This window comes from Populus nigra, chromosome 1, assembly GCF_951802175.1.
Source record: "Populus nigra chromosome 1, ddPopNigr1.1, whole genome shotgun sequence".
Lineage (NCBI taxonomy): Eukaryota > Viridiplantae > Streptophyta > Magnoliopsida > Malpighiales > Salicaceae > Populus > Populus nigra.
Genome location: NC_084852.1, coordinates 19,528,998 through 19,554,292, shown reverse-complemented (window position 1 = coordinate 19,554,292; position 25,295 = coordinate 19,528,998). Strand labels below are relative to the sequence as shown.

The window sequence follows — 25,295 nt, the reverse complement described above, 5'->3', positions numbered from 1 at the left end:
CCGAAGCATTCATTTCGTTGGCAAAAACAATTCAGGGGCTTCGGGGAACCCCAAAACAAAGTCTTTCGACTTGATTCATATATAAAATCAATGGGGAAGGTAAAAAAACCCTCATTTACTACTGATAACCTTTCAAAATCTTTGTGTAAAAAATACACAAAGACTTTAGGGGCTACTGATGAATCAATGTGTTTTATTTTTACTTGTGTCCTTGTTTAAAGGAATCAAAGGCAGAGTAATAACCCAACATCCTTGAGCTTAGTCAAGCACCGGGACCAAACATATACAGGTTTGGTGAACATTGAGTCCAAATATATATGGGTCTAACAAGCTGTCAGACTTAATATCTTTGAACTCAACCAAGTATTGAGCCGACATATAAATGGATTTGGAGAGCTGTCAGACCTAGCATCCTTGGGATCAGCCAAGTGTCAAGCCCACACACAAATGGATTTGGAGAGCTGTCGGACCCATTACCTCGGGCTCAGCTAAATGCCAAGCCCAAATACATGAGGCTCTAGCAATCTTGTTAGGCTCCATTTTAAACCACGAGATATTTTTTTTTTAATGAGTCAAAAATATTCTCTCTTTTTTACACATAAGTGGTTTTAAGGTTATGAGAAAAAGATGACTTTTTAGTTCTCCCCTCCATCAAAGAGTAATAATGATGGGCTATAAGGTCTAATTGGACATCTTAAAAAAAACTAGTTGAATTTTTTAAGAACTCATAAGCTATATAAAACACCATGCGTGCACGTAACAGGTCTTGCCAGTTTTGTATAACGTGAATTAGCAAACAGGGAGTCAGGAACCATCCTTGAATCTTGATTCCCATGGGGTGCAAGATGTCCCCTCTGATCCACCTTCACGTGCAAAATCTTAGACGAGACCGCAGCACCTTGTATCTATCATGTATATTAGCAAGGCATGCATGTGTTTTTGACTTAAAAAACGTGAGGCAAATTGAAGGTCGGTTTTCCCTTTCCGCCAGCCTTCCGAATTAGCTCCACGTTTTAGTGAGTTTATTGAAAGAGAGATTAAATAACTCAATTTATTTTTATATGATTTGATCGAATCCTTAATATTCTCTTATACTTTTAATTGTGTCTATTATGTTCTTGCACAATATTAGATTCTTTAATATATCCCTCTTTTAAATTCTTCCATTCAAATTGATATAGTTATGTTTTTTTTAAATTATCCTTAGCTATACAATAATATAATTTTATTTTTTAAAAATTCAAAACTTATTTTTTTTTAAATTTTAATGGTTGAGTAGTTCTTAAACTTTTTATTTCTTAAAAAAACTCAGTTATTTTACAAAATTTTAATTTATCATGTTCTTATATTAACTCAAGAATATTTTTAAAAGAAATTAAAAATAGTTATATCAATTTTGGTTAAAAAAAATTGACAAAAAAATATATTAAAGAATCAGAACTATATAAAGATGTAGTAGATATAATTAAAAATGTAGAAATATATTAAAGACTTGTGCAAATATATAAGTATCATATTGAATCTTGGAGGTATTTATTATTTTTTTTACACAAAAATTGTTTATTTTCTTAATTACAGACGAAACCAGGTAATGATTTCCATTTATTTATGCTGATGAAGATGATCGTCCACTAAAATAAAATTTTTTATTTATAATTGTATTATATAATTATATATACGAGTCATTAAATTAATGTAAATTCAATCAAGCTCCTCATCAGCAAACATATATTGTTATTATTATTATTATATGGCATTTTAATCAATCAGTTATGTATTTAGTTGTATCTTTATTTGAGAAATTTTATATTGTTTGAGGTGTAATCATTAGTGTTTATTTTATAGATTTACTTTGAATAAATATATAAATATAAAGATGAATAAAGCATGATGTTTGACCACATTTAAAATGAATGGAATGTTTTCACTTTAACTTTTTTTTTTAATCCACTCTCTGCTTGCATCCGACGTCTCTCTAATCAAATAATTACAAGTATTTTATTTTACAGTGATATAAAATTTATATGTTGGCAACAGTACTAATCAATAGTTTAGGAAAATGACGCGAGCTTTACGCATGCAAGCCCCTATAAATTTACCAGTAGACCAGTGTAATGTTGAAGACGGAGGGAAGGGAGGCAAAAAAAATAAAAAAAATAATTAAAAAAAAAACATTTACATACCACTCATTGCTTTGGATTATTGTTAGAAGTCAAGGTCTCTAAAGCGAAATTTTCCACAAAAACCTAAGCAGAGAACAAGGAGCGATACCTACTATGCTCCCCCTTCCTATCCAAACTCTTCGGTCTCCATTTGACCATTGACAATGAACTCTTCAAAACCAACAAGAACTCGGGTCGTAGTCATAATAACAAAAGAAATTATGTCGTAGCAGGCGGCACACGTTACCATGAATTTCACAAACAATTAATTACAGATAAATACGTTGGTTGATGGTGTGGGAGAATTCGTTTTGGAGATGACTTGACAAGAAACTAACTCTACTATTTTTAGATAATTGATTGCATACGCATGATATATAACAAGTTTATTTGTACCAATATTTGATGTTGACACAAGAAATTAAGAATAAAACAACTGGGAATTAATTTCCCTTTTTTTATTATTAATTAATTCCATGTTTAAATTGTTGCTCCGACTATTCTCATGGAACAACTTAATTATTCGTCCAATCCTAGCTAATCTTTCTAGTCCATTCTCATCCAGTTGCATCTAAAAATCGAACACCCCTTTCTTAGATTTGTATATTTTAACATTGTATAGCTTTTGTGGAGCATTATTCCATAATGTCGTGTCGTGTTACACCAAGTGGAAGATTTAAGTAGGATTATCTAAGAAAAGGAGAGTTTCTTACGCGCAATACAAGTCATTCCAGCATAAGCATATTTCAAAGTTGAAAAATAAATAAATACAATTCATATGAATTAAGAATTAATTGGCATACGGTGACCTCGCCAAAGAGGAATCATGCATTATATATAGGAAATTAACTATCGGTATGATGCAGCTTAATTTGGCGGTGTTATTATATATCAGATTCATCATATTTCTTAATGTTTCACATCCTGGGATGGTTGTCAGATGCTACGTACAGTCGTAGCAGTTGTCCTTATAAATTGATACAACTCTTTTTAATTACATATATTAAATGACAATTATGCAAGCTGTGTTCTTGCCTGTCCAGTACGAGCTGGGTGGGAAGTTGAGTTTTTCAATTACCCACTTCAAAATCATAAAAACTGTGAAAGGGTATGTTTTATCAGGTAGAATGGATAAGAGACAGGATGAATATTTTTAAACTAATGGATAAATGTGTGTTTGTGTGTGTAGAGAGAGAGAGAGAGAGAAGAATCATTAAATATTATCTCAACATTTATAAGTTATTTAGCTGACCGAAGGGATCGAATATAAGTTAAATCTATCCATATTAGAAGGACAAAAAAAATAATAATAATAATAATTCCAATCCTTCCTGTGGTTCCAAAAGAAACACACTCTATCCTTTACTTATCCTTTGCTTAATGATACACGGCAATATTTACACCTATCAATTTTAATTTAGGCAACTGGTCACCGTATATAGATGGATATGCCATATGCAACGCAAGTTTTGCTTGGCGAGCTAGGAATATTAGTTATTGATAAAGAATAATATAAATTATATTTTAAAATATTATCTAATGAATTTAAAATATTAGGTTGAAATAATTTTTTTGATGTGATATCAGAGTCTTGATAATCAAGCGGTCACAAGTTTGAATCTCACTATCTTTATTTATTTGATAAAAATTAAGCACAAGATAATGTAGGCTTATACAAGTTTTAAGCTCAAAGGACTTTCACTTGAGAGGATGTGTTAGAGAATAATATAAATCATATCTTAAAACCTTACCTAACAAACTTAAACTATTGGGTTGAGATAGTTCTTTGACAATTATAGTGTTTGGTATTATGGTGGTTATTGTTTTTTAAAGTATTTTTTGTTTAAAAATATATTAAAATAATATATATTTTTTATTTTTAAAACTTTAATTTTGATATTAGCATATAAAAAATTTAAAAACACTAAAATAATAAAATTAAAAGCACGCATGTGATGACCAACTGATATGTAGACTTTGATATGGACGTCCAAGTTATAATTGAATTCATTTTCTAATATTGGGAAAATAAAACCCTCAATGAATATTATCCCAGTGCTGCAATGTTCTTCAACTTCATCCTATAACATGTAAGATTTATTAATTATAATTGCATAATAATTTAAAATTTATCAAATTAAACAACATGTGTGTAGCTTTTTAAAAAAAAACAATTCCTCGTCGCCGTGTTAGAAACAAAAAATTCAAACAAGAAGCCAGGGAAGTTAAGAGGAAATAAGACACACGTGGCTGCCCCTGTTGTATTACAATATGGGAATCATGGGAGTCTCGTGGAGTCGGTGTTCTATTCCTAATTAAATCTCTGCCATGTCTCAATGAGCTCTTTGTCTGCCGTACCTGGATTGATAAATATGCTTCAAACACTAAGAACTTGTGTATTGCTCAACACGGTACCGTAATTGAGGATTTTTTTTTTTTTTTGTTACTCTTCCGTTCAAGCTGGATTAATAAAAAGAGCATGTTCTTAGTCACACAAAATTAAAAATAGGATGTCTTGTCTACCAAATAAGCAGCAGGGCCACAGGTATATGCCGCTTACTGTTTTTTTAATTGAACAACTAATGTAACAATCATTTTTTTAATTTAGAACTTAAAATTATCTTGTTAAAATTTTTTGAGTTATATAATATTTGATTCAGAAAAATATTATTTAGAAGTGTATCTAAACCAATATAATTGATGTTATTGAAATCTTGAGAGATACATTACAAACATATTAGGTGTATAAGTAAAGAATATTAAAATTTTAAAAATAAAAAATTCATCCTTACCAACAATAAAAGTCTTATTGCTTTAAAGTGTTTCAACGAGGTAAATACTCTTCTGTATTTTAATTTTAGCATATACATTTTTATTATTGGAATATATGCTAGAACTTTAAATTAATATAAATTATAAGTTTGAATATATGTCTCGTATATATACTAGTATTATATTTATATTGAAAACATGTTTCTCATCATGAGTTATTATTTTATATGCTTATAGATTTAAAATTATATGAGCTGTAGACTTTTTTTAAAAGCTTTTTTATATTTAACATGTTTTATTATAAAAAATTAAATATCATTGCTCACTAATCTAAAATATATATATATATATATATATATAAATTTAAATTTATTTACAAACTTTTCAACCTCAAATACAATAAATACAATAAGTGCACACAAATATCTCTAGTAATTAATTTTATTGTTTCAAGTTTTAGAAATTGGAGTTTGCAATTAACGTTGATCGTTTCAATTTCAATATTATAATGTTTTGACATGTTAAAAAATTCTGACATGAAATGTTATAATTTGAAGGTCAATGAATTACTTGCCTAGCTAAAATCTAAATCTATATATATATATTAACATAAAAGTCTTGTGAATAGATTAACAACTCGGAATTTAATAATAAATAAAAAATAATTAGAGAATAACCTTAAACAAAACTTATAGTAACATGTACGGTACGTGGTTAGAAGACCGCGGACTGAAGAAAATTATAAGCATGTCTCATGTGGCAAGGCCAATATAACGGTGAAAACTGTCTCTCACGCCGGCACTGCGTCACCATCAATGACCCACATCCATGCCCCCAAAGCAGCCGCGTGGTAGGTGACGCGTATACCATTTTGCCCCACAACTCTTCGCTGACATGGCGGTCACCTAACCCCACATGCCTGCCTTATTTCTAGCCATGTCTACGAGTTGTAGGACCCGCTTTGTCTCCTATTACCCCTACATTTTGTCAAGGCACAAGTGTTTGTTTGTGTCCAAATTTCCCGTCCCACACAGACCCGTCAGCTTCCTTCCAAGCTCTCTTTTGCACCACTAGGTCCCACTCTTACATGGCTCATGACGTGGCATACCATTTTCCTTCACGTAATGCCAGTGCTGACTGACTTGCTTCCCATACATAAAGCCCAACAAACCCACCCTCCCTCCTCACTCCTCATCTCTCAATTTCTTAAATCTACTGCAGCACACCCCATCCCTCTCTTCAAAGACAAATTTTTTTCTTCGTCAAAAATCTTTCATTTTTTTCTATATGGCTGTTGATAATGCTCTTTCATCACCTTTGGGTCCTCCAGCGTGTGAGAAAGATGCTAAAGCTCTTCAATTCATTGAGGAAATAACTAGAAATACTGACTCGGTTCAAGAGGATGTTTTGGCTAAAATCCTGATCCAAAACGCTGAGGTCGAGTACTTAAAACGGTTCAACCTTGATGGTGCAACTGACCGTGAGACTTTTAAGTCTAAATTACCCATGATCAGATACGAGGATCTTCAGCCTGAAATCCAACGAATTGCTAATGGTGATCGCTCTTCCATCTTATCAACTCACCCCATCTCAGAATTCCTTACTAGGTGAGTTTTATACAAGTATAATACTATAAAGTTTCCTTGATTAATTGGCCTGTTTGGGTTTTAAAAAAGTCTACTGTGATTATTGGCCTAAGTTTTTGTCTTCTTGAAATTTTATAGTTCTGGGACATCTGCTGGCGAAAGAAAGCTCATGCCAACAATTAAGCAAGAGCTGGATCGTCGCCAATTACTGTATAGTTTACTCATGCCAGTAATGAACCTGTAAGTTCCAAAAACAAAATCCCAATAAACGCGTTCAAGTTAATTATGCGGGCTTCATTTAATTCCAGCTCACATGCATGTGTGAGTCTTACTTATAAAATTGCAATTTTTATGCACCAGTTACGTGCCTGGCTTAGACAAAGGCAAAGGCTTATACTTCTTGTTCGTGAAATCTGAAACAAGAACCCCAGGAGGTCTCCTGGCTCGTCCGGTGCTTACGAGCTATTACAAGAGTGACCACTTCAAGACACGTCCATATGATCCTTACAATGTGTACACCAGCCCAAATGAGGCCATTCTTTGTGCAGATTCATTCCAGAGCATGTACACTCAGATGCTCTGTGGCCTTCTAGAGCGTGAACAAGTGCTCAGGGTCGGTGCAGTCTTTGCTTCCGGCCTTCTCCGTGCCATAAGATTTCTCCAACTTCATTGGCGGGAACTTGCTGATGATATCAAGTCAGGAATGCTAAACAAGGAAATAACTGACCCTTCCGTCAAAGTTTGCATGGTAAAGATTCTGAAGCCAAACCCAAAGCTTGCAGAGTTTGTCAGAATGGAGTGTAGTAAGGAAAACTGGGAAGGGATCATTACAAGAATTTGGCCTAACACCAAATATCTTGATGTGATTGTCACTGGAGCCATGGCCCAATATATCCCTACCCTCGACTACTATAGTGGTGGTTTACCTTTGGCGTGCACTATGTATGCCTCATCAGAATGTTACTTTGGGTTAAACCTGAATCCAATGTGCAAGCCATCAGAAGTTTGTTACACAATCATGCCAAATATGGCTTACTTCGAGTTTTTACCCCACGATCCTGCTGGGTTCACTCATGATTCAACTCCAAAACTTGTTGACCTTGCTGATGTTGAGTTGGGTAAGGAATACGAGCTTGTTATCACAACCTATGCCGGTTTATACAGGTACCAAGTTGGTGACATCCTTCGAGTTACCGGGTTCCACAACTCAGCCCCTCAATTTCATTTCGTAAGGAGGAAGAATGTATTGCTTAGTATTGACTCGGACAAAACAGATGAAGCTGAGTTACAAAAGGCAGTTGAGAACGCATCACAACTTCTACGTGAATTCAACACAAGTGTTGTTGAATACACTAGCTATGCTGATACAAAGACAATTCCTGGACACTATGTGATTTACTGGGAATTATTGGTCAAAGACTCAGCCAACTCTCCTAGTGACGAAGTGCTAAACCAATGTTGCCTTGCTATGGAAGAATGTTTGAACTCAGTGTATCGACAAGGCCGAGTTGCAGATTACTCGATTGGACCACTCGAGATACGTGTGGTAAAAAATGGTACATTTGAGGAGCTGATGGATTATGCAATTTCAAGAGGGGCATCCATCAATCAGTATAAGGTTCCAAGGTGCGTCAATTTTACTCCAATCATGGAGTTGCTTGATTCAAGGGTTGTATCCAAGCATTTCAGCCCAGCTTTGCCATACTGGACACCGGAAAGAAGAAGGTGATTTCTTTGGGCACCAACCAAAATCAAGTCTCCATTGGTGTGTAGAATAATAATATTAGAGTACTTATTAATGTTAGATTAATCCTTAATGTGTGTGTGTGTGCGCGCGTGTTTTTTTTTCATTTGAATGAGGAGTAGCTTTTGTGACAAAAGGTTAAAGGGCATTTTGATTAGGATGTGTCAGGGTCAGGTTTTGTGTTTTGGTTCAGCTAACCTGTGGAAATGATCTGACCTTGACTGAGATGTTTGTCTAGTGCATGAAATGTTTCTTTCAGATGCGGTGGACCGTGTATTTTTTTTTATTTTTTTGTCGTTTTTGACATGTTTATATCATTTTCGTGCGGGCGAAAACATGCCGATGATCGATTCAGTAAATGCCGACAGGAACGGATTGCATAGAAGACTATTAGAGTACAGAGATTAAAGCAAAAGAGCATAGACCATAATATATATGGTCCTCTTCTGGGTAATTTCTTCAATGTTCTGTGGGTCTCCCAAGAAAGTGAAGTGAAAAGATAAAAAGGAAAGGTCTGAAATATTACAGCAAGAAGTTACAAAATCACCATTTCATCTGTAGAGATTCGGGCGTTGGATGAGTATTATTAATTAATCATAATAATATAATAATATTAGTTGTCTAATCCGCGCTTATCAGTGGATTATATTTTTAAAAAAAAATAATAATAAGTATGCATACTGTTTCGATGTGTTTTCTTATATAAAAAATTTGAAAGTATAAATAAAAAAACATATGCAAACATCTAATTAAATAAATTAATAATTATTTATATAAATAAACAAAAAATAATAATAATAATCAAAAGAAAATTGAGAAAAATGAGAGATGAATATACATTTGATTAGGTTTACTTAACTTGTTTATTTAAATCAATAAAAAAATAAATCTATATACTAAAAAACTCATGACCTAATCAAAGATAATCACAAATAAGACTAATTAAATAAACTCATGCCCTTAAAAAATATCATGCAAGGCCCAACACATCAACAATATTATTTAAAAAAGAATGTTTTTTTTTAGAAATAATATCTTGAAAAATCAAACACAAACACAAACAAAAAAATTCTCAAAAAACTTATATTAAAAAATAATATGCAAAATTTGTGATATAAACCATAAAACTGTGATAAATCTATTGGAAAGCAAAATTAAAGATAATCACAAAACCAATAGATTTTTTTTTAAAAAAAAAACTAATGCAGAATGATAATATTGCACAAAGTCGAATCCTCGACAAAACAAATATCGAAAGATGAAACCAGAAAAAAAAATTAATTATACAAAAGGATATAAAAAAAATTAAGGGTGAAAAAAAAGAACATTAGTTAGAGGTCAAATAAACATTTTCAATTGGAGGGTTGAATTGAATTGAAAAATAGATTTAACAAAAAAAAGAAAATTAAAAGAATAAGGGTTACATTGAAAAAAAAACTTTGATTGAAGGATGAAATTGAAAGCAAAAAAAAATTCAAAAAAAGGGCACATGAAAAAAAATTACAAATAAAAAAATAAGAATTGAAATGAAAAACAAAACATTTGAGAAATTATAATTGAAGGACTAAGTTGAAAAGAAAGAAAAAACTTATATAAAAAGAATAAAAACAAAATAAGAGATTAAAAGAATGAAGACTGAAATTAAAAAAAATAATAAATTATAATTGAAGGACTAAATTAAAAAAAAAAACTTCTTTAAAAAGAATAAGAATGAAATAAGAAATTTAAAGAATGAGAACTAAAACTATAAATGGAATAAGAATTGAATAAGAAATTAAAAGAATGAGGACTAAAATTGAAAAATTAAAAACAAAGAGGATAAATGTTTACTTTATTTGTAAGGAGAGAGAAAAGAAGGAGAAAAAAACAAACGATCGTTGGTGAAAATCCGACCACCATAAACCGACACGCGTTATTCCGTGTGGAAGAGGACCCAATTGCGCATCCAAGAAGATGACAGAAGGCTAAATTTGGTCACTGGATGGTGTAACATGTGCCGCCTAAATGATACAGATGTCATCCACTCGCTGACGCATTATCAATACTTGCCAACAATTTTCTAATTGAAATAATCAAAAGTAAATGTGAGAAATACCAAAACACCCTTTCATGACCTTGTTAATTACACAAAATACTCATGAAAAATTATAAAAATACCCTCAAATGCAAAGCTACTTTTATTTTGTCTAATCTAAGGTTAAATTCGTACTTGTACTTGTACTGTACATAGACAATGAGAAAACCGGAAAAACCACTTGTTCAGTAGCCCAATAATTTTTTGATCTTGAGGGCAAATAAGTATTTTTACTGTTAAGAAATTTTCAAAACATCAAGAAAGCCCTTGGTCAACAATTTTAAATTTTGTTCACTTTAGGGGTAAAAGAATATTTTTATTGTTTAGAAAAAAGAAAAAGATACATACACCCCTAATCTTTCAATGACCAATGCCCTGGTAAAAAAAGCCAAAAAAACCCAAGCCTCAAGGCCTAATTTTTTCTCCCTTAAAGGTAAATAAATAATTTCATTATAGCAATTCACTCTACACTATAAATAGTGTATTGCTACAATGAAAACACATTTTAAAGAAATAAGAGATATTAACTATTCGATTTATAACACCGACTGTGATTAATAAGTTGATTTTATTTTAATTAGATAATAAAAGAAAAGACAATGATATTAGTTGGATAAATGTTTTTACAAAAATCATGATACGTTGGAAAAAAACAATGGGAGCATGAAATTGGATTAAAAAAAAATTGGCAAGGTCAACAAACTCTAAAGAATATAATGAGAAAAAAAGAATTAACTACTAAAAAGAATCTAAAATAAAAAAATAGTAATTAAAAGAATGGGATGAAAATCAAAATAAAAAGTAAATTAGAGGGCAACTAATTTTTTTTATTGTAAGGTTAAATTGAAAATAAAAATAACTAAAAAAAATAAGAATGAGGGTAATATTGAAAAAACAAATAACACACCATAAACTTGGATTAAAGGGTAAGATTAAAAACCAATAAAACTTTTATAAAAGAAATAAGGAAAAAAAATAAGAAATCCGAAGGTTAAGTACCAAATAAAAAAACGAATATTTGAAAAATTAAAATTGAAGAATTAAATTGAAAAGAAATAACACTTATACAAAAGGAAAAATGATAAAAAAAGAAATTACAAGAAAAAAGGACACAAGTTTTTGTTTGCAGTGTTAAATTGAAGAGAAAAATAACTCAAACAAAAAATAATAAAAATTGAGGATCAAATTGAAAACAATATCATTAAATAAACTTGGATTGAATGGTGAAATTGAGAAAAAAAAACTTTTATAAAAGGGTAGACTAAAGAAATTAAAAAATCAAAATAATAAGGTTCAAATTGAAATGTATAATATATTAAAAATTGGAATTGAATGACTAAATTAAAAAAAAATAAAACTTTTATTAAAGAGTCAAGGATAAAAATAAGAAATAAAAAAAATGATTTAATCACATATAAAGAAGAAGAAGAAGAAGAAGAAGAAGACCAATTTGTGATTTTTAGGAGTGGAGAGAGAGAAAAAAAAAGAAAAAAAAAGAATTAAAAAAAGAGACTCATTAGTGACAAATCATCCAACCATCGATGACAAGTATTATACCAGCTAAAAAAGAACGTGGTAATGCATCTAATTACATGGTGAATTATTAATTATCAATCATCAAAACCTCTATTATAGTAAAATTTCTTGATAAACGATCATTACTTTTTGTAAACTAGTTATATGGAGAATCACCATTTTTGAATAATAAAAAAAATGTGAAAAATAATCATTAATTTTTTATAAGATTGTATGAAAAATTAAAAATAACCACTAATTATTGAGAGAATTTGGTTTTGAGAAAGTAATAAAAAAAAGAAAAATAAAATTATGTTTAATTATTTTTATTATAATATTTATTTAATTGTCAATATATTTTTAGGATTTCGTTAGCTTCATTCAATAAGACAGCTGATTTTTAGGAAATTAGGAATTATTTATAATTTTATTTTGATTTATGTTTTGTATTATTAAACTTTTAGAAGAGGATATTTACTTTACTTTTAATGAAAACCCTGCTTCACGACAGCAGCTGCACATTATAGCCAGGTCAAGATAAAAAGTTTATGATGTCCACTTTTTTTTTTTTTTTTTTCTGTCTGCTTTAGGATAATTGGATAGATGTTCAACGGCACTAAAATTCAGGAGGCAGCTCTTAAAATTCACGAGGCAGACTTTAACCTAATCACTTGTTCTCTCCATCATTACTATAAATTTAATAAATATAAACAAAAATATTAATAATTTATTTTAATATATTATAGTGATATTTATTAACGGAATTTTTCATCATTAAATTCATCAATAAAAACCAACAAAAATATTATTACGGTATATATTCAATGACATGTAAATTTTACAAATAACATCACCAATAAAATTAACCAAACAGTAAAATTAATGCATAAATATGCCGATGAAAAACATGTGTCGATATATACTGACGACATTACAGAAGGTATTACAGTGAGATTCAAAAAGACAAATTATACGATAACGTGATATTTCTACTAAGAAAATTGCCGAGAAAGTTACCATTATATATATGAGATGTGTTTGTTTTTTCAATTCAACATGCTTTTTTGTCAAAAAAAAATTAATTTATTTTTAATGGTTTTAATGTGTTAATAACAAAAATAAAAAATTTATAAAAATATATTTTTTAACTAAAATATACTTTTACAGAAACACTGCATTATTAAACATTCACTTTATATTCAACTTTTCTTTCCTTGCCTTTGTCAGTGAATTATCAAGACTGTCTGCCAATAGATTGGCCATGGAAATGAGGTGGATGACAGCTTAGAGAATCAATAAATCTAAGATTTAAGGCCCCTTGATCATACCAAGCAAGTAATATAAATGGATACTGTTGCCTTTCTCTCTTACTACCACACTAAAAAAAAAGAAAAAAAAAAGAAGGAAAAAACACACGCACCTGCTCTAAGCCAAGGCAAGCTAGTTAATACATGAACTATAACAGCCCATATTAACAAAAAATTACAATACCTAACCATTTAGTAGATGAACTAGTGATAAGAGCTTAGAATTAAGAGATGTATTTTTTTGTGATCTCAAGTTCGAGCCCTGTGGTTACTAATATGATGGCTACGGGTGACTTACATGATCGTTAACTTCAGAGCTCGTGAGATTAGTCGAGGTGCGTGTAAACCGACCCAGATTTCCACGTTAATAATAAAAAAAATTTGCAGCACCTTGCTCCATGTTTTCCCAACTATTTTGCTGGTCGATAACTATTAGTGTATTAGATCTTGTTTGGGAATGCGGTTGAAACTACATTCCCTTAAAATTTAATTTTTTTTGTTAAAATTTTTTTATATATATATATATTTTTAGATTATTTTGATGTGCTAATCTAAAAAGTAATTTTTAAAAAATAAAAAATATATTATTTTAATACAATTTAAAATAAAAAATATTTAAATTACAACTATCATATTCTCTACCTTCATCGATCCGATGGCTAGAACTCCTAAAATATGTCGGACCTTTCCTAAACAAGACCAATATTACTCTAATCGGCAGTTGGTGAGAACCTGGACCACTCCCTCTATGGACTTGATTGATATTATAATTATAGTTGTGGTTTAAAATATTTTTTTATTTAAAAATATATTAAAATAATATATTTTTTATTTTTAAAAAATTATTTTTGAGATCAGCACATCAAAACGATTCAAAAACATAAAAAAAGGTTTTTTAACAAAAAAAATTAAAATTTTAAAAATCACAGGTTGGACCGCCTTTTCAAAACGATCCCTACATTTCTCACCTGCTTCATATTTATCACGTGGTTAAATTATATTAGTGACTGTTTTTTAAAATATGTTTTGTTTTAAATTATATTAAAATAATATTATTTTATATTTTAAAATTTATTTTTGATATTAGTAAATTAAAATAATATGAAAATACTATAAAAATAAATTTAAAATGAAAAAATAAAAAAATTTAATTTTTTTTTTAAAGACAAAGACAAACGGGCACATACTATTTACGCTTGTAGGAGTCCAGGTACACTTGGGTTTGTCATGAAACAATTCATTGTTTGTCCAACGTAGTGATCACACAACGGACCCTCCTCATTAGCCAGCCATCTTTGAAATCACACCTGCTCCTGTGCGATCCAATCTCTTGAGTTTATTCAATTTATGGCATTTTTTTAGTGTTTTCAATGTATGCATGTTGTATTATTATTATTCATTGCAAAAGTAGGTGCATTGTAATTAGCAAGCATAGTAGTCAATTCATCAAACGATAAAGATGAATAATTTTTCTTTTTGTTTTTTCAAAATCATATTCGTGATAGATTGAAAAGTTCGGCTACAAAAGTTCTTGACCTAGAAGTGGGGTTTGCTCCTCGCATTTCCTTTTTGGCATAAAGTTTTTGATATCAATCAGGGATTATGAGTTCGCATAATAAGTATGATTATTATATTATTTTTTGTGTTGTGTCATTAGCCATATTATTTTTAAAAATAATTTAAATGTGAGAGAATAATATAAATTATATCTTGAAATCTTACTTAAAAATTTAAGTTGTTGGGTTAAATTTGTTCTTTGACATAGTATTAAAGCCTTGATCACTAAGCGGTCACGAGTTCGAATCTCACCATCCTTATTTATTTGATAAAAATTAAGCATAAGATATTGTGAGACTGTGCAAGTTTCAACCCTAAAATGTTTTCACTTGAGGAAATGTGTTAGAGAATAATATAAATCATATCATGGAACCTCACTTAACAGCTTAAGCTATTGGGTTGAGATGATTCTTTGACATTAAAATCATGAACTCAAAATAACATATATTGAATAAAATCTTTATTAAATATTAATATAGTAATATATTAAATGATACTTTTTTTAAATATTGAGACAACAATATATTGGATTGACTTGAGTTAACCTACTAAATCTATAACCCGAGCGATGAGACTGCGATAACCTTTTAGAAAAAAATCAAAATAAATTATAAAGATCAACTTCTAATTATTCCAATATTAAAGGATGAAATTAAAAATGATAAAAAAAACTACCTAAGTCAACCTGGGTGTTAGCCAAACCCGTGACCCGGGTCATGAGATCTAGACATCCCTATAGAAAGTAAATCCAAAAACATTATGAAGCACAATTTTCAATAAATGATGAAATCAAAAGAAAGATCAATTAAAAAGTAAAAAGAAAAAAAATTCGAGTCAACCTAACTAACTTGTTAAACTCATGATCTGGATCTTGAGTCCGGAATAACTTTTTTAAAAAAATATATATGAAACTTCATTTTCAACAGATCCAATCTTTGAAATCAAGAAAAAAAAATTAATCCATTAGACATGGATTATGTAAACCCTTGTGAATAAACTAATAAAATTAAGAAAGGAAACAATAAGTTAAATGATGGAAATAAATATTTACCTTGTGGGAATAATTATTGATGGGAGAAATTAAACAAAATTATGGTGAAAGGGTTTTAAGAAAATGAATTTAGTGTAAACAACATTTTGAATGGATAAAAGTTTACCCAGAAAATAAAAGGTTGAAAAGTGGGACATAAAGGGAATTAATCAAATTATGATGTGTGTGTAAAGAGAGAGAGAGAGAGAGAGAGAGGAGGCTTGGCCGGCCAACATAGAAAGAGAGAAAAAGAGAGAACTCTATAGAATTCTAGGGAAACTTAGGAGAAAGTGAAAATTAGAGAGAAAATCTTGAAGATTAGTAGAAATTAAGTGTGTTAAACACTAAATTAAGATGAAATAAAGTAAAAGGAGGTAAAAGAAAATGGGAAAAGAAGGCCAAACAAGGAAGGAGGAGAGAAAGGAAAATCTATGAAGTTATTTAGAGCATATTTAAGGCGTGTACAAGTTTTTGGTAAGGTATTCTCCTTTAATTTTAACAAATTTACATGAAAAGTAAATAAATTGAGTTGAAATTCTCAAGTTGTCTTTAAGGTTTGTTATGGATGAATTGAGGTTTCTAAAAAATGAGTTTGAATTAGGACTATTGGTTTGTATATAGTTTTGCTACCAATGAAATTATAACAAACTTTGACAAAACTCATCGTTGTGTCTTATGGTGTATAGCCGACCATGAACGAAGAAATTTAGGAGTGAATTAAATTAGTATGTCTTGAATGTGTACACATGTGTAAATCTAAAAAAGTTAAAGAAAAAATTAAGGTTATTGGAAGGGGGAGGATCATGGTAGGTGAAAATAGAAAACATTTGATATAAATTTGTATATGACAAAAATGTGAGTGAATTATAGCAAGAGATGAAGTTGTATTAGAGGAAGAAATAGTTTACGTAATGTGATGAAGAGAAGTTGTTACTAAAAAATAAGGGTTACTCAAAGGAAAAAAAAAGAAGAAGAAGAAATGAGAACTTAAATAGTTAAGTGAATTGTTGTATGATGAATGATGAACTAACCAAGGCAAAATTATATGAATATGGTGAAATCATGTTTATTTTGTTAATGTAAACATGTTGATGATGTTTTGAAATTTACTAGAATTTAGAATGAATTAGTATATGTTGATTGATAATGAAATGGTCTTTTTGATATGGTTTATAAGTAATTGGACTATTTGAGGCGATAATTTTATTAAATAATTTATCGTGCCTTGAAATTAAGCACATTGAGTTTATGAAGAAGTTTATAATAAGTCAGAATTCTATTATTCCAGGAGAGGTTGCTAGGATAGGATCTCGGGTAGGAGGAGTTGGACCGTCGCGAGCAGGAAATAGGTGTTTTTCACCTCATTTAAATTTTGGAATTCATGTTTATAATTGTATTTTTAAATTTTACAGTTATTAGATGTGTTGTCACTAGGGGTGTTTATTTTCCGTTCGATTCGGTTTTTATCAAAAAAAGTAACCAAACCGATTTAAAAAAAAACCGAAACGCAACCGAAATCGGTTCAAACCAACCGGTTTTGATTCGGTTTGGTTTGGTTTTTTAGAACAAAAACTGGTTTGGCTCGGTTTTTTCGGTTTGGCTCGGTTTTTTTGGTTTGGCTCGGTTTTTTCGCTTTGGCTTGGTTTGGCTTGGTTTGTTTCCGGGTTTTTTCGGTTCGATTCGGGTTCGGTTTTTTTGGTTCCAGGCTTAAAAAACTTAAATCGAACCGAACCAGTCGGTTTTTTCAATATTTTAATTGGTTTAATCGGTTTTTTTCACGGTTCGGTTTTTTTAGTTATTTTTTTCTGGTTTTCTCAGTTTAATCGGTATTTTAGTTTTTTTGAACACCCCTAGTTGTCACACACACACACAAGAAACTAAGAGGATAAAAATAGTAACAGATTTATGGATAACCATGAGGGATTACCGAATTATTGACAATTAGAGAAATTACAGGATTTATGGATAACCATGAGGGGTTAAAAAATTATTTGCAATCAGAGGAATTGCTGAATTTATAGGCAATCATGAGGAGTTACTAGAATAATGAAACATAGGAATTGCCAGATTTATAGGTAACTGTGAGGAGTTACCGAAATATTGGCAATCAAATGCATTGTAGGAATTATTGGTAACCATGAAGGGTTATTGGATTAATAGCTATCAGATTGATTGCCAAAATTATTGGTGACCATGAGGAGTTACCAGAATATTAACAATAATAGGAATTGCTGGATTTATAGGTAACCGTGAGGAGTTATCGGTTCAATGGCAATCAAATGGATTGCCGAAAATATTGGTAACTATGAGGGGTTACCAGATTATTAGCAATCACATTTCTTGCCAGATTGATGTGTTACTAGAGTAGTGGCATTAGTTTGATTGCCAGATGAATTATTGGTAAATATGGAAATTAATGACGCTGACACCATGACTATATTAAAGATGAACAAGAGAATTTGTACTGAATATTGTAATTCAATAATAAATATTGAATATTGTTGTTGTTACTCATTTTTAGATCCCCTTACAAAAAAGAAAAAAAGAAGAAAATAAAAAAAATATTCGAAAGAAAACAAAAAAAAATATAGTAGCAGCGAGAAGTGGATGCTAGAGTGTCTAAAAAATGGCTAGAAATTAGTTGAGGAGGTTCATAAATACAAGGATTGAAATTTGACAGTATATTTTTGACTGATGAGAGCCATGTTGACAAGAAAAATTCAATTTGAGGAAGAAAAGTCCAAAATCAGATGTTTATAGACTCAATTAAATTTTATTGAAGGTTTAATTGAATTTATGGAGGGTTTGATTGTAAGAAAAATTATTTTTTAAGTCAATTTAGATTTTATTTGAAAGAAATTAAAGTTCAGGGGTCCAATTACAATTTATCCAAGGACTTAACTACAAAATTTCAGAACTTGAGTGACCAAACTGAAAATGACCATTTCACATTTTAGAACAACACCGTTTCAAAGGACAATGTTCATCACCTTTTTAATTGCACCAGGGAAGCCGTTTCAGCAAGAAGAAGAAGAAACAATTAGCCTCAGTTGCCCATAATGCAATACGTTACTAAAATGTATGGCATTCATTTGGCTATAAAGCTAGGAAAAAAAACGGATGCCCTTGCCATCGCCGACTGTTACCATTACTCTTGCAATAATGGTCTTAAATGTTTTTATTATCAGGGAAAATGCATGCATTCCCTGGCTATAAATGCCAGCGAAGGGACCGAACAATTAAGAGGGATAAAAAAAAGACAGGAGAAAAGAGGTAGGAGAGAGAGGGGGCCGAAAACACAAACCAAAGAAAAAAAACTAGAGGAGTAACCCAGGGAAGAACACAAAAAAAAACTAGTGGAAGACTGGAGAAGCAAATGAGATAAAAACAGAGAGAAGCATTGCCGGCCAACGAATGAGCACCAACTAGCCTTGTCTCCGATTGTAACACCCCCTGAACAGACGGATGCAAAGGAGAACAGGGGAGTAAACGAAGAGAGGACATAACATCGGGAAACAGAAAACAGATAGAAAACCAGAAGAAAAGGAAGAACCACAGAGAGACGAACAACACATGAGCTGAGAATGGACGAAAAAAAGAGAGAGGAGAGAGTACATAAAAAAGAAAAAGAAAGAAAGAACAGGGGAGGAGCAGAGAAGGGAGCTAAAGGACAAAGAAAAGGAGAATAAAAAGAAACAAAGGGAGACGTTAAGGAGAATTGGGCAGCACAGGGAGACAGTAACAGAGGAGTAAAGGAACAAAAACAAGAGAAACCAAACGGCAAAGCAAAGAACACAGAGAACAGAGGAGCTAAGTCACCATCGGCTTCCTCTTTTCCAGAACCAGGAAACCAGCATAGGAGGTCAGCATCACCATCAGCTTCCTTTCTCCAGAACTAGGTCCAGCCCCGCCATATAGGCCGAGCTGGACCTGACCCCAAAAAAATAAAAAATAAAAATAAATAAGAAAATAAAAAAGAAAAGTTCGGTTGGGTCTCAGGCCCAACTGGCCTAATCCCCTTTATTTTATTCTCTTTTTGTTTTGATATTTGGCCAAAAACTTTATATATATAATTCCAAAAATATTTGTGGGCCCTTTTGAATTTTTTTATAAGTCTCTTGTATTTTTTTAAGTATTTCACTGTGTAATTAATCTGTGGATTTTTACTGTGAAATGTAAATTTGGTGTACTATACCTTTTTTTAAAAAACAATATGCATGAATAGATTTAAATTCATTTTATTGGTTTATTCACTGACGCCAGAGTCAGGAATACCATTTATTTTTGTTTTTAGCTACGTAATATTTACCAATGCTAGAGTTGGAAGTATCCGTAATCGAATATTCACTAACGCCAGAGTCAGTAATATTATAGATAAACCATCATAGCATAAATCAACAAACTCTTAGCAATTTAAAACCAGCAATGCAGTTTACCTCATATAAGGTGTGCTAGGGGTGTTAATACATTCTCTAGTCACAAACCAGTCTCGTACCATAAAATCTCTGTTGACTAGTTAGGGTTTTTAGGGACCATAATACTAGGTAGCGACTCCTTAAACCAGAACTTTTTTAATAAAAGAACAAGATGCCAGATATCTGTTCTTTTTATTTTATTTATTTTTAAGGCTGCCACGATATTGGGTGCGACAATTGTAATTTAATTTGATGCATTAAATATTTAATTACAGGTCCTTTGTGTTACGAAAAAAACCCAACAAAAAAAAAATACGAAACACAATTCCCAAAACAACTAATATTGAGTGATGAAATTAAAAAAAAAAACATGAAACATTATTTATGAGTGTGGCTATATTGATTTAGCCACACCTTTTAGTGTTAATATACAAAAATTATAAAACCCCACTTTCAACATATCTAATGTTAAAAATTGAAATCAAGAGAAAAAAAAATATGACCGATATATAACCAAATAGAAATAAAGAAAACATTACATAGCATAATTTCCAAACAACTAATATTGAAGGATAAAATGGAAAAAAATAATAATTAAAAAAAGATTGGATTGTTAAAGGGTGAAATTAAAAATAAAAAACTAAAAAAATACCATTTCAGTGAAGAATATTTTGTAGGCAAGACTACAATAATTTAGCCATTTAAAATACCATGTTTGTAGATTTTTATTATGGATACTTATTGTGTGCATGCTTATGTTATTTATATGTTAATTTTAAATGATTATGCATGCTTTTATATGTCAAGAAGACATGCTTTTATATGTCAAGAAAACATGCTTTTATTCAATTTTAAATGCTTTTATAATGTCTTAAAGGATATGTTTGAGGAACACATTTGAAAATATTGAGTGAAATGGTTGGGATTTGTTGGCTCTGAATGATGTTGATGAGTTTTTTGATTGTTATAGTTGAAAATGTTTACAAAAAATGATTGAAATAAAATGTTAGATTATGGTTGAGAATATTGATGAAAGTGACAAGAACTTGTTGCTGTAAATGATTTTGATGAGTTGTTTAATTGCAATGGTTGAAAATTTTGGGAGAAATGGTTGAAATTATAAGGGAAATGTCTACAAATTGTTTGTAATAGTGTGTAAAATCCCGACTAAAAACATAAAGGAATAAAATAGTAAATAAAATTAATCGGAAATAAAGTGGATTAAATTAAGATTTAGGGAATTTTTAATATAAAAAAATAGGGAGGGTATTTTAAAAATGAAATTGAAAAGAAATAAAAGTGACGAGACACTTGATAAATGGAAAGAAGAAATTAATTAAGAACCCAGAGGACAATTAGTATTAAGTATTGGTCTCATTTAAATTGGAGTTATGAAACTCCAAATATGAAATAAAAATCAAAGAAAGGTGTAAACTGAGATTTACATGGCAATTTCCATATACTGCTATAATTTGTGATTTTAGGTGTCTAGATGACAGAACTGAGTTTAATGTTCTCATCAAAGTTTTATAAATATGTTTTTATCTTTCCATATAAATAAAACATGCATAAAATAGAGTTTTACAATTTCAATTATGATTAAAACATAAAACAATGTTAAGAGTCGATTATTCATTGAACAAAAATTCGTGAGGTTTAAATTGTTAGATAAATGTCTAGAAATAAGAATTTATTTGGTAATGAATATAATAAGAAAATTTTATATGCTTGTTGATACATGAGAGGCATTGAGAGTTATGCAACAACAAGGAGACACTCTGAAATCTTCAATTGCAGGTAAGTGTCCAATACATTAACATTTGTTTTTGTTAGATTGTTGTTATAATGTTTTTGATATGTTATGTTATTTTGTATATTTAATCTATAAAGTATATATTGAGGAAGAAAGTAATTTCTTGTTGATGAGATTAATGCCCGGTAAGGGGTAGTGAAACTGGTCATGGTGATGGGATTAATGCCCGGTAAAAGGGTAGAAGAAATTTGTTCTTGATAATAGAAACGAAGTCTGGTAATGGATATAAGGAATTAATCCTTTCTGGTATTGGGATTAATTTTTGGTATGAAGGAATGAAAATTAGATTCCTGGATGTGGGAGTTTAACCTAGTAATGGGTAGAGAATTTAGATTTTTGTAAGAGGAAATACCATATAGACTTGGGAGAAACAGGAATTACCCCATATTGAGTAGTAGTTGAAAAGAGCTTAATATTGAGATTTTTAATTTAGAAAAGAGAATGTGTATTAGAAATGATGATAAATAAGAAATATTGACAAAAAAAATAAACCATGTAAATTAAAGATGAATTGTGTGAATAGTAATAAAATAAGACTGTAGAATAAGTTGTTTTTAAACATACCACTGCAATTATCTTAATTGTTTAAGTAATATATTGTTATAATACGTAATTGGTCACTTGTATAATAATTACATGTCCTTTTTAGCCTCGAGCAACGTAATAGATATCTAGGGATCTTTTGTTAATTTTGTAAATGATTGTAATAATTATCTTTTAGTAACTGAATATCAATTTCTCTTAAATGATGTAATTATAACTCCAACTTATTTGTGGTAGTATATACTGATGTATTTATACCTTTTTGTCGTTGCTTAGACTAATAGTACCATATAACTTATAATTATAGATCTTTGAATTGAATCTTGAACATTATAATTAAATGCATGATATGATATTAAAATGAATCGCAATGATTGTGATTACATGTGTAGTGAAATGGTGAGTCCAGGATGGTTGGACAATGATTGAGCTGCGTGTGTGATGAGTATGTCAAAGTGTTATGGGTATTTTATTGATAACTTGAGATCTCTTAGTATAGAGGAGGTTCTGTCAAAATTTCAATAAAATTCTCATAGAACTAAGCTTATATAAAAAAATTCACCAAAAATATTAGAGATTTTTTTATAGGAAACAAAGCTTAAAATGTATGAAATTGTTGAGGTTGTTACATATTAGCTAGAAAAGGTTTGGGAATTATTTGTGATCATAGCCGAAAAAGGTTTGGGAATGACTAAAATTTGTTGGTGAAAAAGATTGGCAAAGGTTGGGGAATGGTTATAATTTTTTGTTAGCAGTGGATTGAAATGAAAGAGTGTTTGTTGGTTATGAAAATGTGATGCTTATTGTTGCCGGTAAAAGTACGGGGAATTAGAGTGATAATTTTCACTATATTTTATTTTTTTAAAAAATAATAGCAATCTTATAAATATATAGACAAATTTTGTTGATTTTTTTAAATGGATGTAAAGTATTATTCAAATTATAAACTACAAGAGGTAAAGTATAATTTTTCAAACTATGAAGGCAGAGTGTAATTCACACCAAATCATGAAATGAAAAGCGGACATGTATGGGCTCTTCCTTTCCTAGGCTGAGGGTGTTGGGATTTTTTTGATTGTTTTTGTTTTTTAGTATATTTAGGTTAACTGTAAATTTATAAAAATAAAATATTGAATCTAATAGAGTTTATATGACGGAATGTGAGTTCGACGAGTTAAGCCACAACATCTAGTCTATTTTTTTAATGCAGTTTTAATTTAAAAGAAAAAAAATACAATTTCATCATTTTGTTATCGATTATCTTTTTTTTATTTAACTTAAAACCAAAAAAATATAGTCTGACCATTTTGTTATCAATAATTTGCTTTTGTTATCTCAGTCCCAACACAACTGTAATGGTTTTTTTTTCTTTTAAAAAATATTTCATATAAAAAATTCTCATGCGCTTTATTGTCATATAAATCTATCTAATGCAAAATAATTTATGGGATAAACTTTTTTTTGAATCCGATAATATGCATGAATTGCGTCGCGAGATTGGTTGATTGACTTGAGATCACGTGGTTTTTTTAAAGAGTTTTGTTTTTTTTAATTAATTTTATTTTTCAATATTGAGTTAGTTGAAGATTTTGATTTCTAGTTTATTTTCTTCAAGATTATCCCTACATGTATTGTATATCAACCTGGATTGACTTATGTAAATCTAATGTGTTTCTATCTCAATATTAAAAAAATATAATTCAATATACATGTGATTTATATATATATATATATATATATATATATATATATATATATATATATATATATATATATATATATATATATAGAGGACACAATAACAATATCTAAATTTTTGTTAATGCTTGAAAAATAACTTGCTTCGATTTGTAGCGTAGCGTGAGCCTATAAGTTAGTTTCATGTGATACATGCATGCGTATGCAAGTCATGTGACCCTATTTCGGAACCATTAAGGCATCAAGACTGGCATGCTTTAATTTTTTCACTTAATTTTCTAATGAAAGAATATTCGAGAGTGGATAAGTTTTTCTGAGGGTAAAAGAAAGAGGAGGAGGAAAAAAAAAAAAACTCAAAGAGAGTGCCAGCTATATTTGTTCACAGAAGCAAGTTCAATCCAGACGGTAGGGAGATACAAAACCCAAGTAGCTATTTCCTAGTTCCTACTTTTAATTCCAAACTTTGCTAATTTATCATTGGCACCTTTGCTAAAACTGGTGAGAGTGGAAAAGCACTATCAGAACCCTCAAACACCATATATCCTAACTAGAAAGCTCAAAAAAAAAAAAAACCTATGCTATAACCTATAACAATTCAACTAACTTGCAATGATAATAATAATAACAAACACTCTTAGGCTATAATCCAATGATAAAAACCGATTGGAACCATAATGGATATAACCCAATTGGTCAAGTTTTAAATTTATTTTTTAGAGATTATCAGTTTGAGTATCACAAATCTTAGAACCGCTGAAGGTTTATATGGTCATTAACTTCAAGGTTTTGAAGGATTAATTAAGATACGTATAAATTGACCTGAACATTTATGATTAAAAAAAAAACCAATTGGATGATAATTCAACAGGTAAGAAATTCAAGGTTGAGCTTCCTTTTATCTTTTTATAGGATTAAAAAACAACCCATATGGCATAGAAAAATGGGAATTGGAATCCAATCTTAAATAGTTAAAGGCTGGAATCAATTTCTAAGCAAGTGCACATATAGAATCCGCATACAGAGAATTTAAACAGAGATTCTGACAAAGTGGGGATGCTGAATTCACGATTTCCAACTAA

At 30.2% G+C, this 25,295-nt stretch overlaps 1 protein-coding gene across 1 annotated transcript; it reads left to right on the top strand.

Annotated features, from left to right (window-relative positions):
• The first annotated feature begins 6,135 nt into the window (after positions 1-6,135).
• On the top strand, positions 6,136-8,550 carry LOC133701443 (probable indole-3-acetic acid-amido synthetase GH3.1). The gene is made up of 3 exons (XM_062125366.1): positions 6,136-6,541; positions 6,659-6,760; positions 6,881-8,550. Exons 1-3 carry the CDS (start codon positions 6,222-6,224, stop codon positions 8,247-8,249), a joined length of 1,791 nt encoding a protein of 596 aa, XP_061981350.1. The 5' UTR covers positions 6,136-6,221; the 3' UTR covers positions 8,250-8,550.
• Positions 8,551-25,295: the final 16,745 nt, after the last annotated feature.

What these genes read in the sequence shown, in the direction of transcription:
- LOC133701443 (XM_062125366.1), top strand. Translation starts at nt 6,222, where the DNA reads ATGGCTGTTGATAATGCTCTTTCATCACCTTTGGGTCCTCCAGCGTGT. An exon ending in ATCTCAGAATTCCTTACTAG is followed by an intron (nt 6,542 to 6,658) that starts GTGAGTTTTATA and finishes GAAATTTTATAG; the next exon opens with TTCTGGGACATCTGCTGGCG. An exon ending in CTCATGCCAGTAATGAACCT is followed by an intron (nt 6,761 to 6,880) that starts GTAAGTTCCAAA and finishes TTTATGCACCAG; the next exon opens with TTACGTGCCTGGCTTAGACA.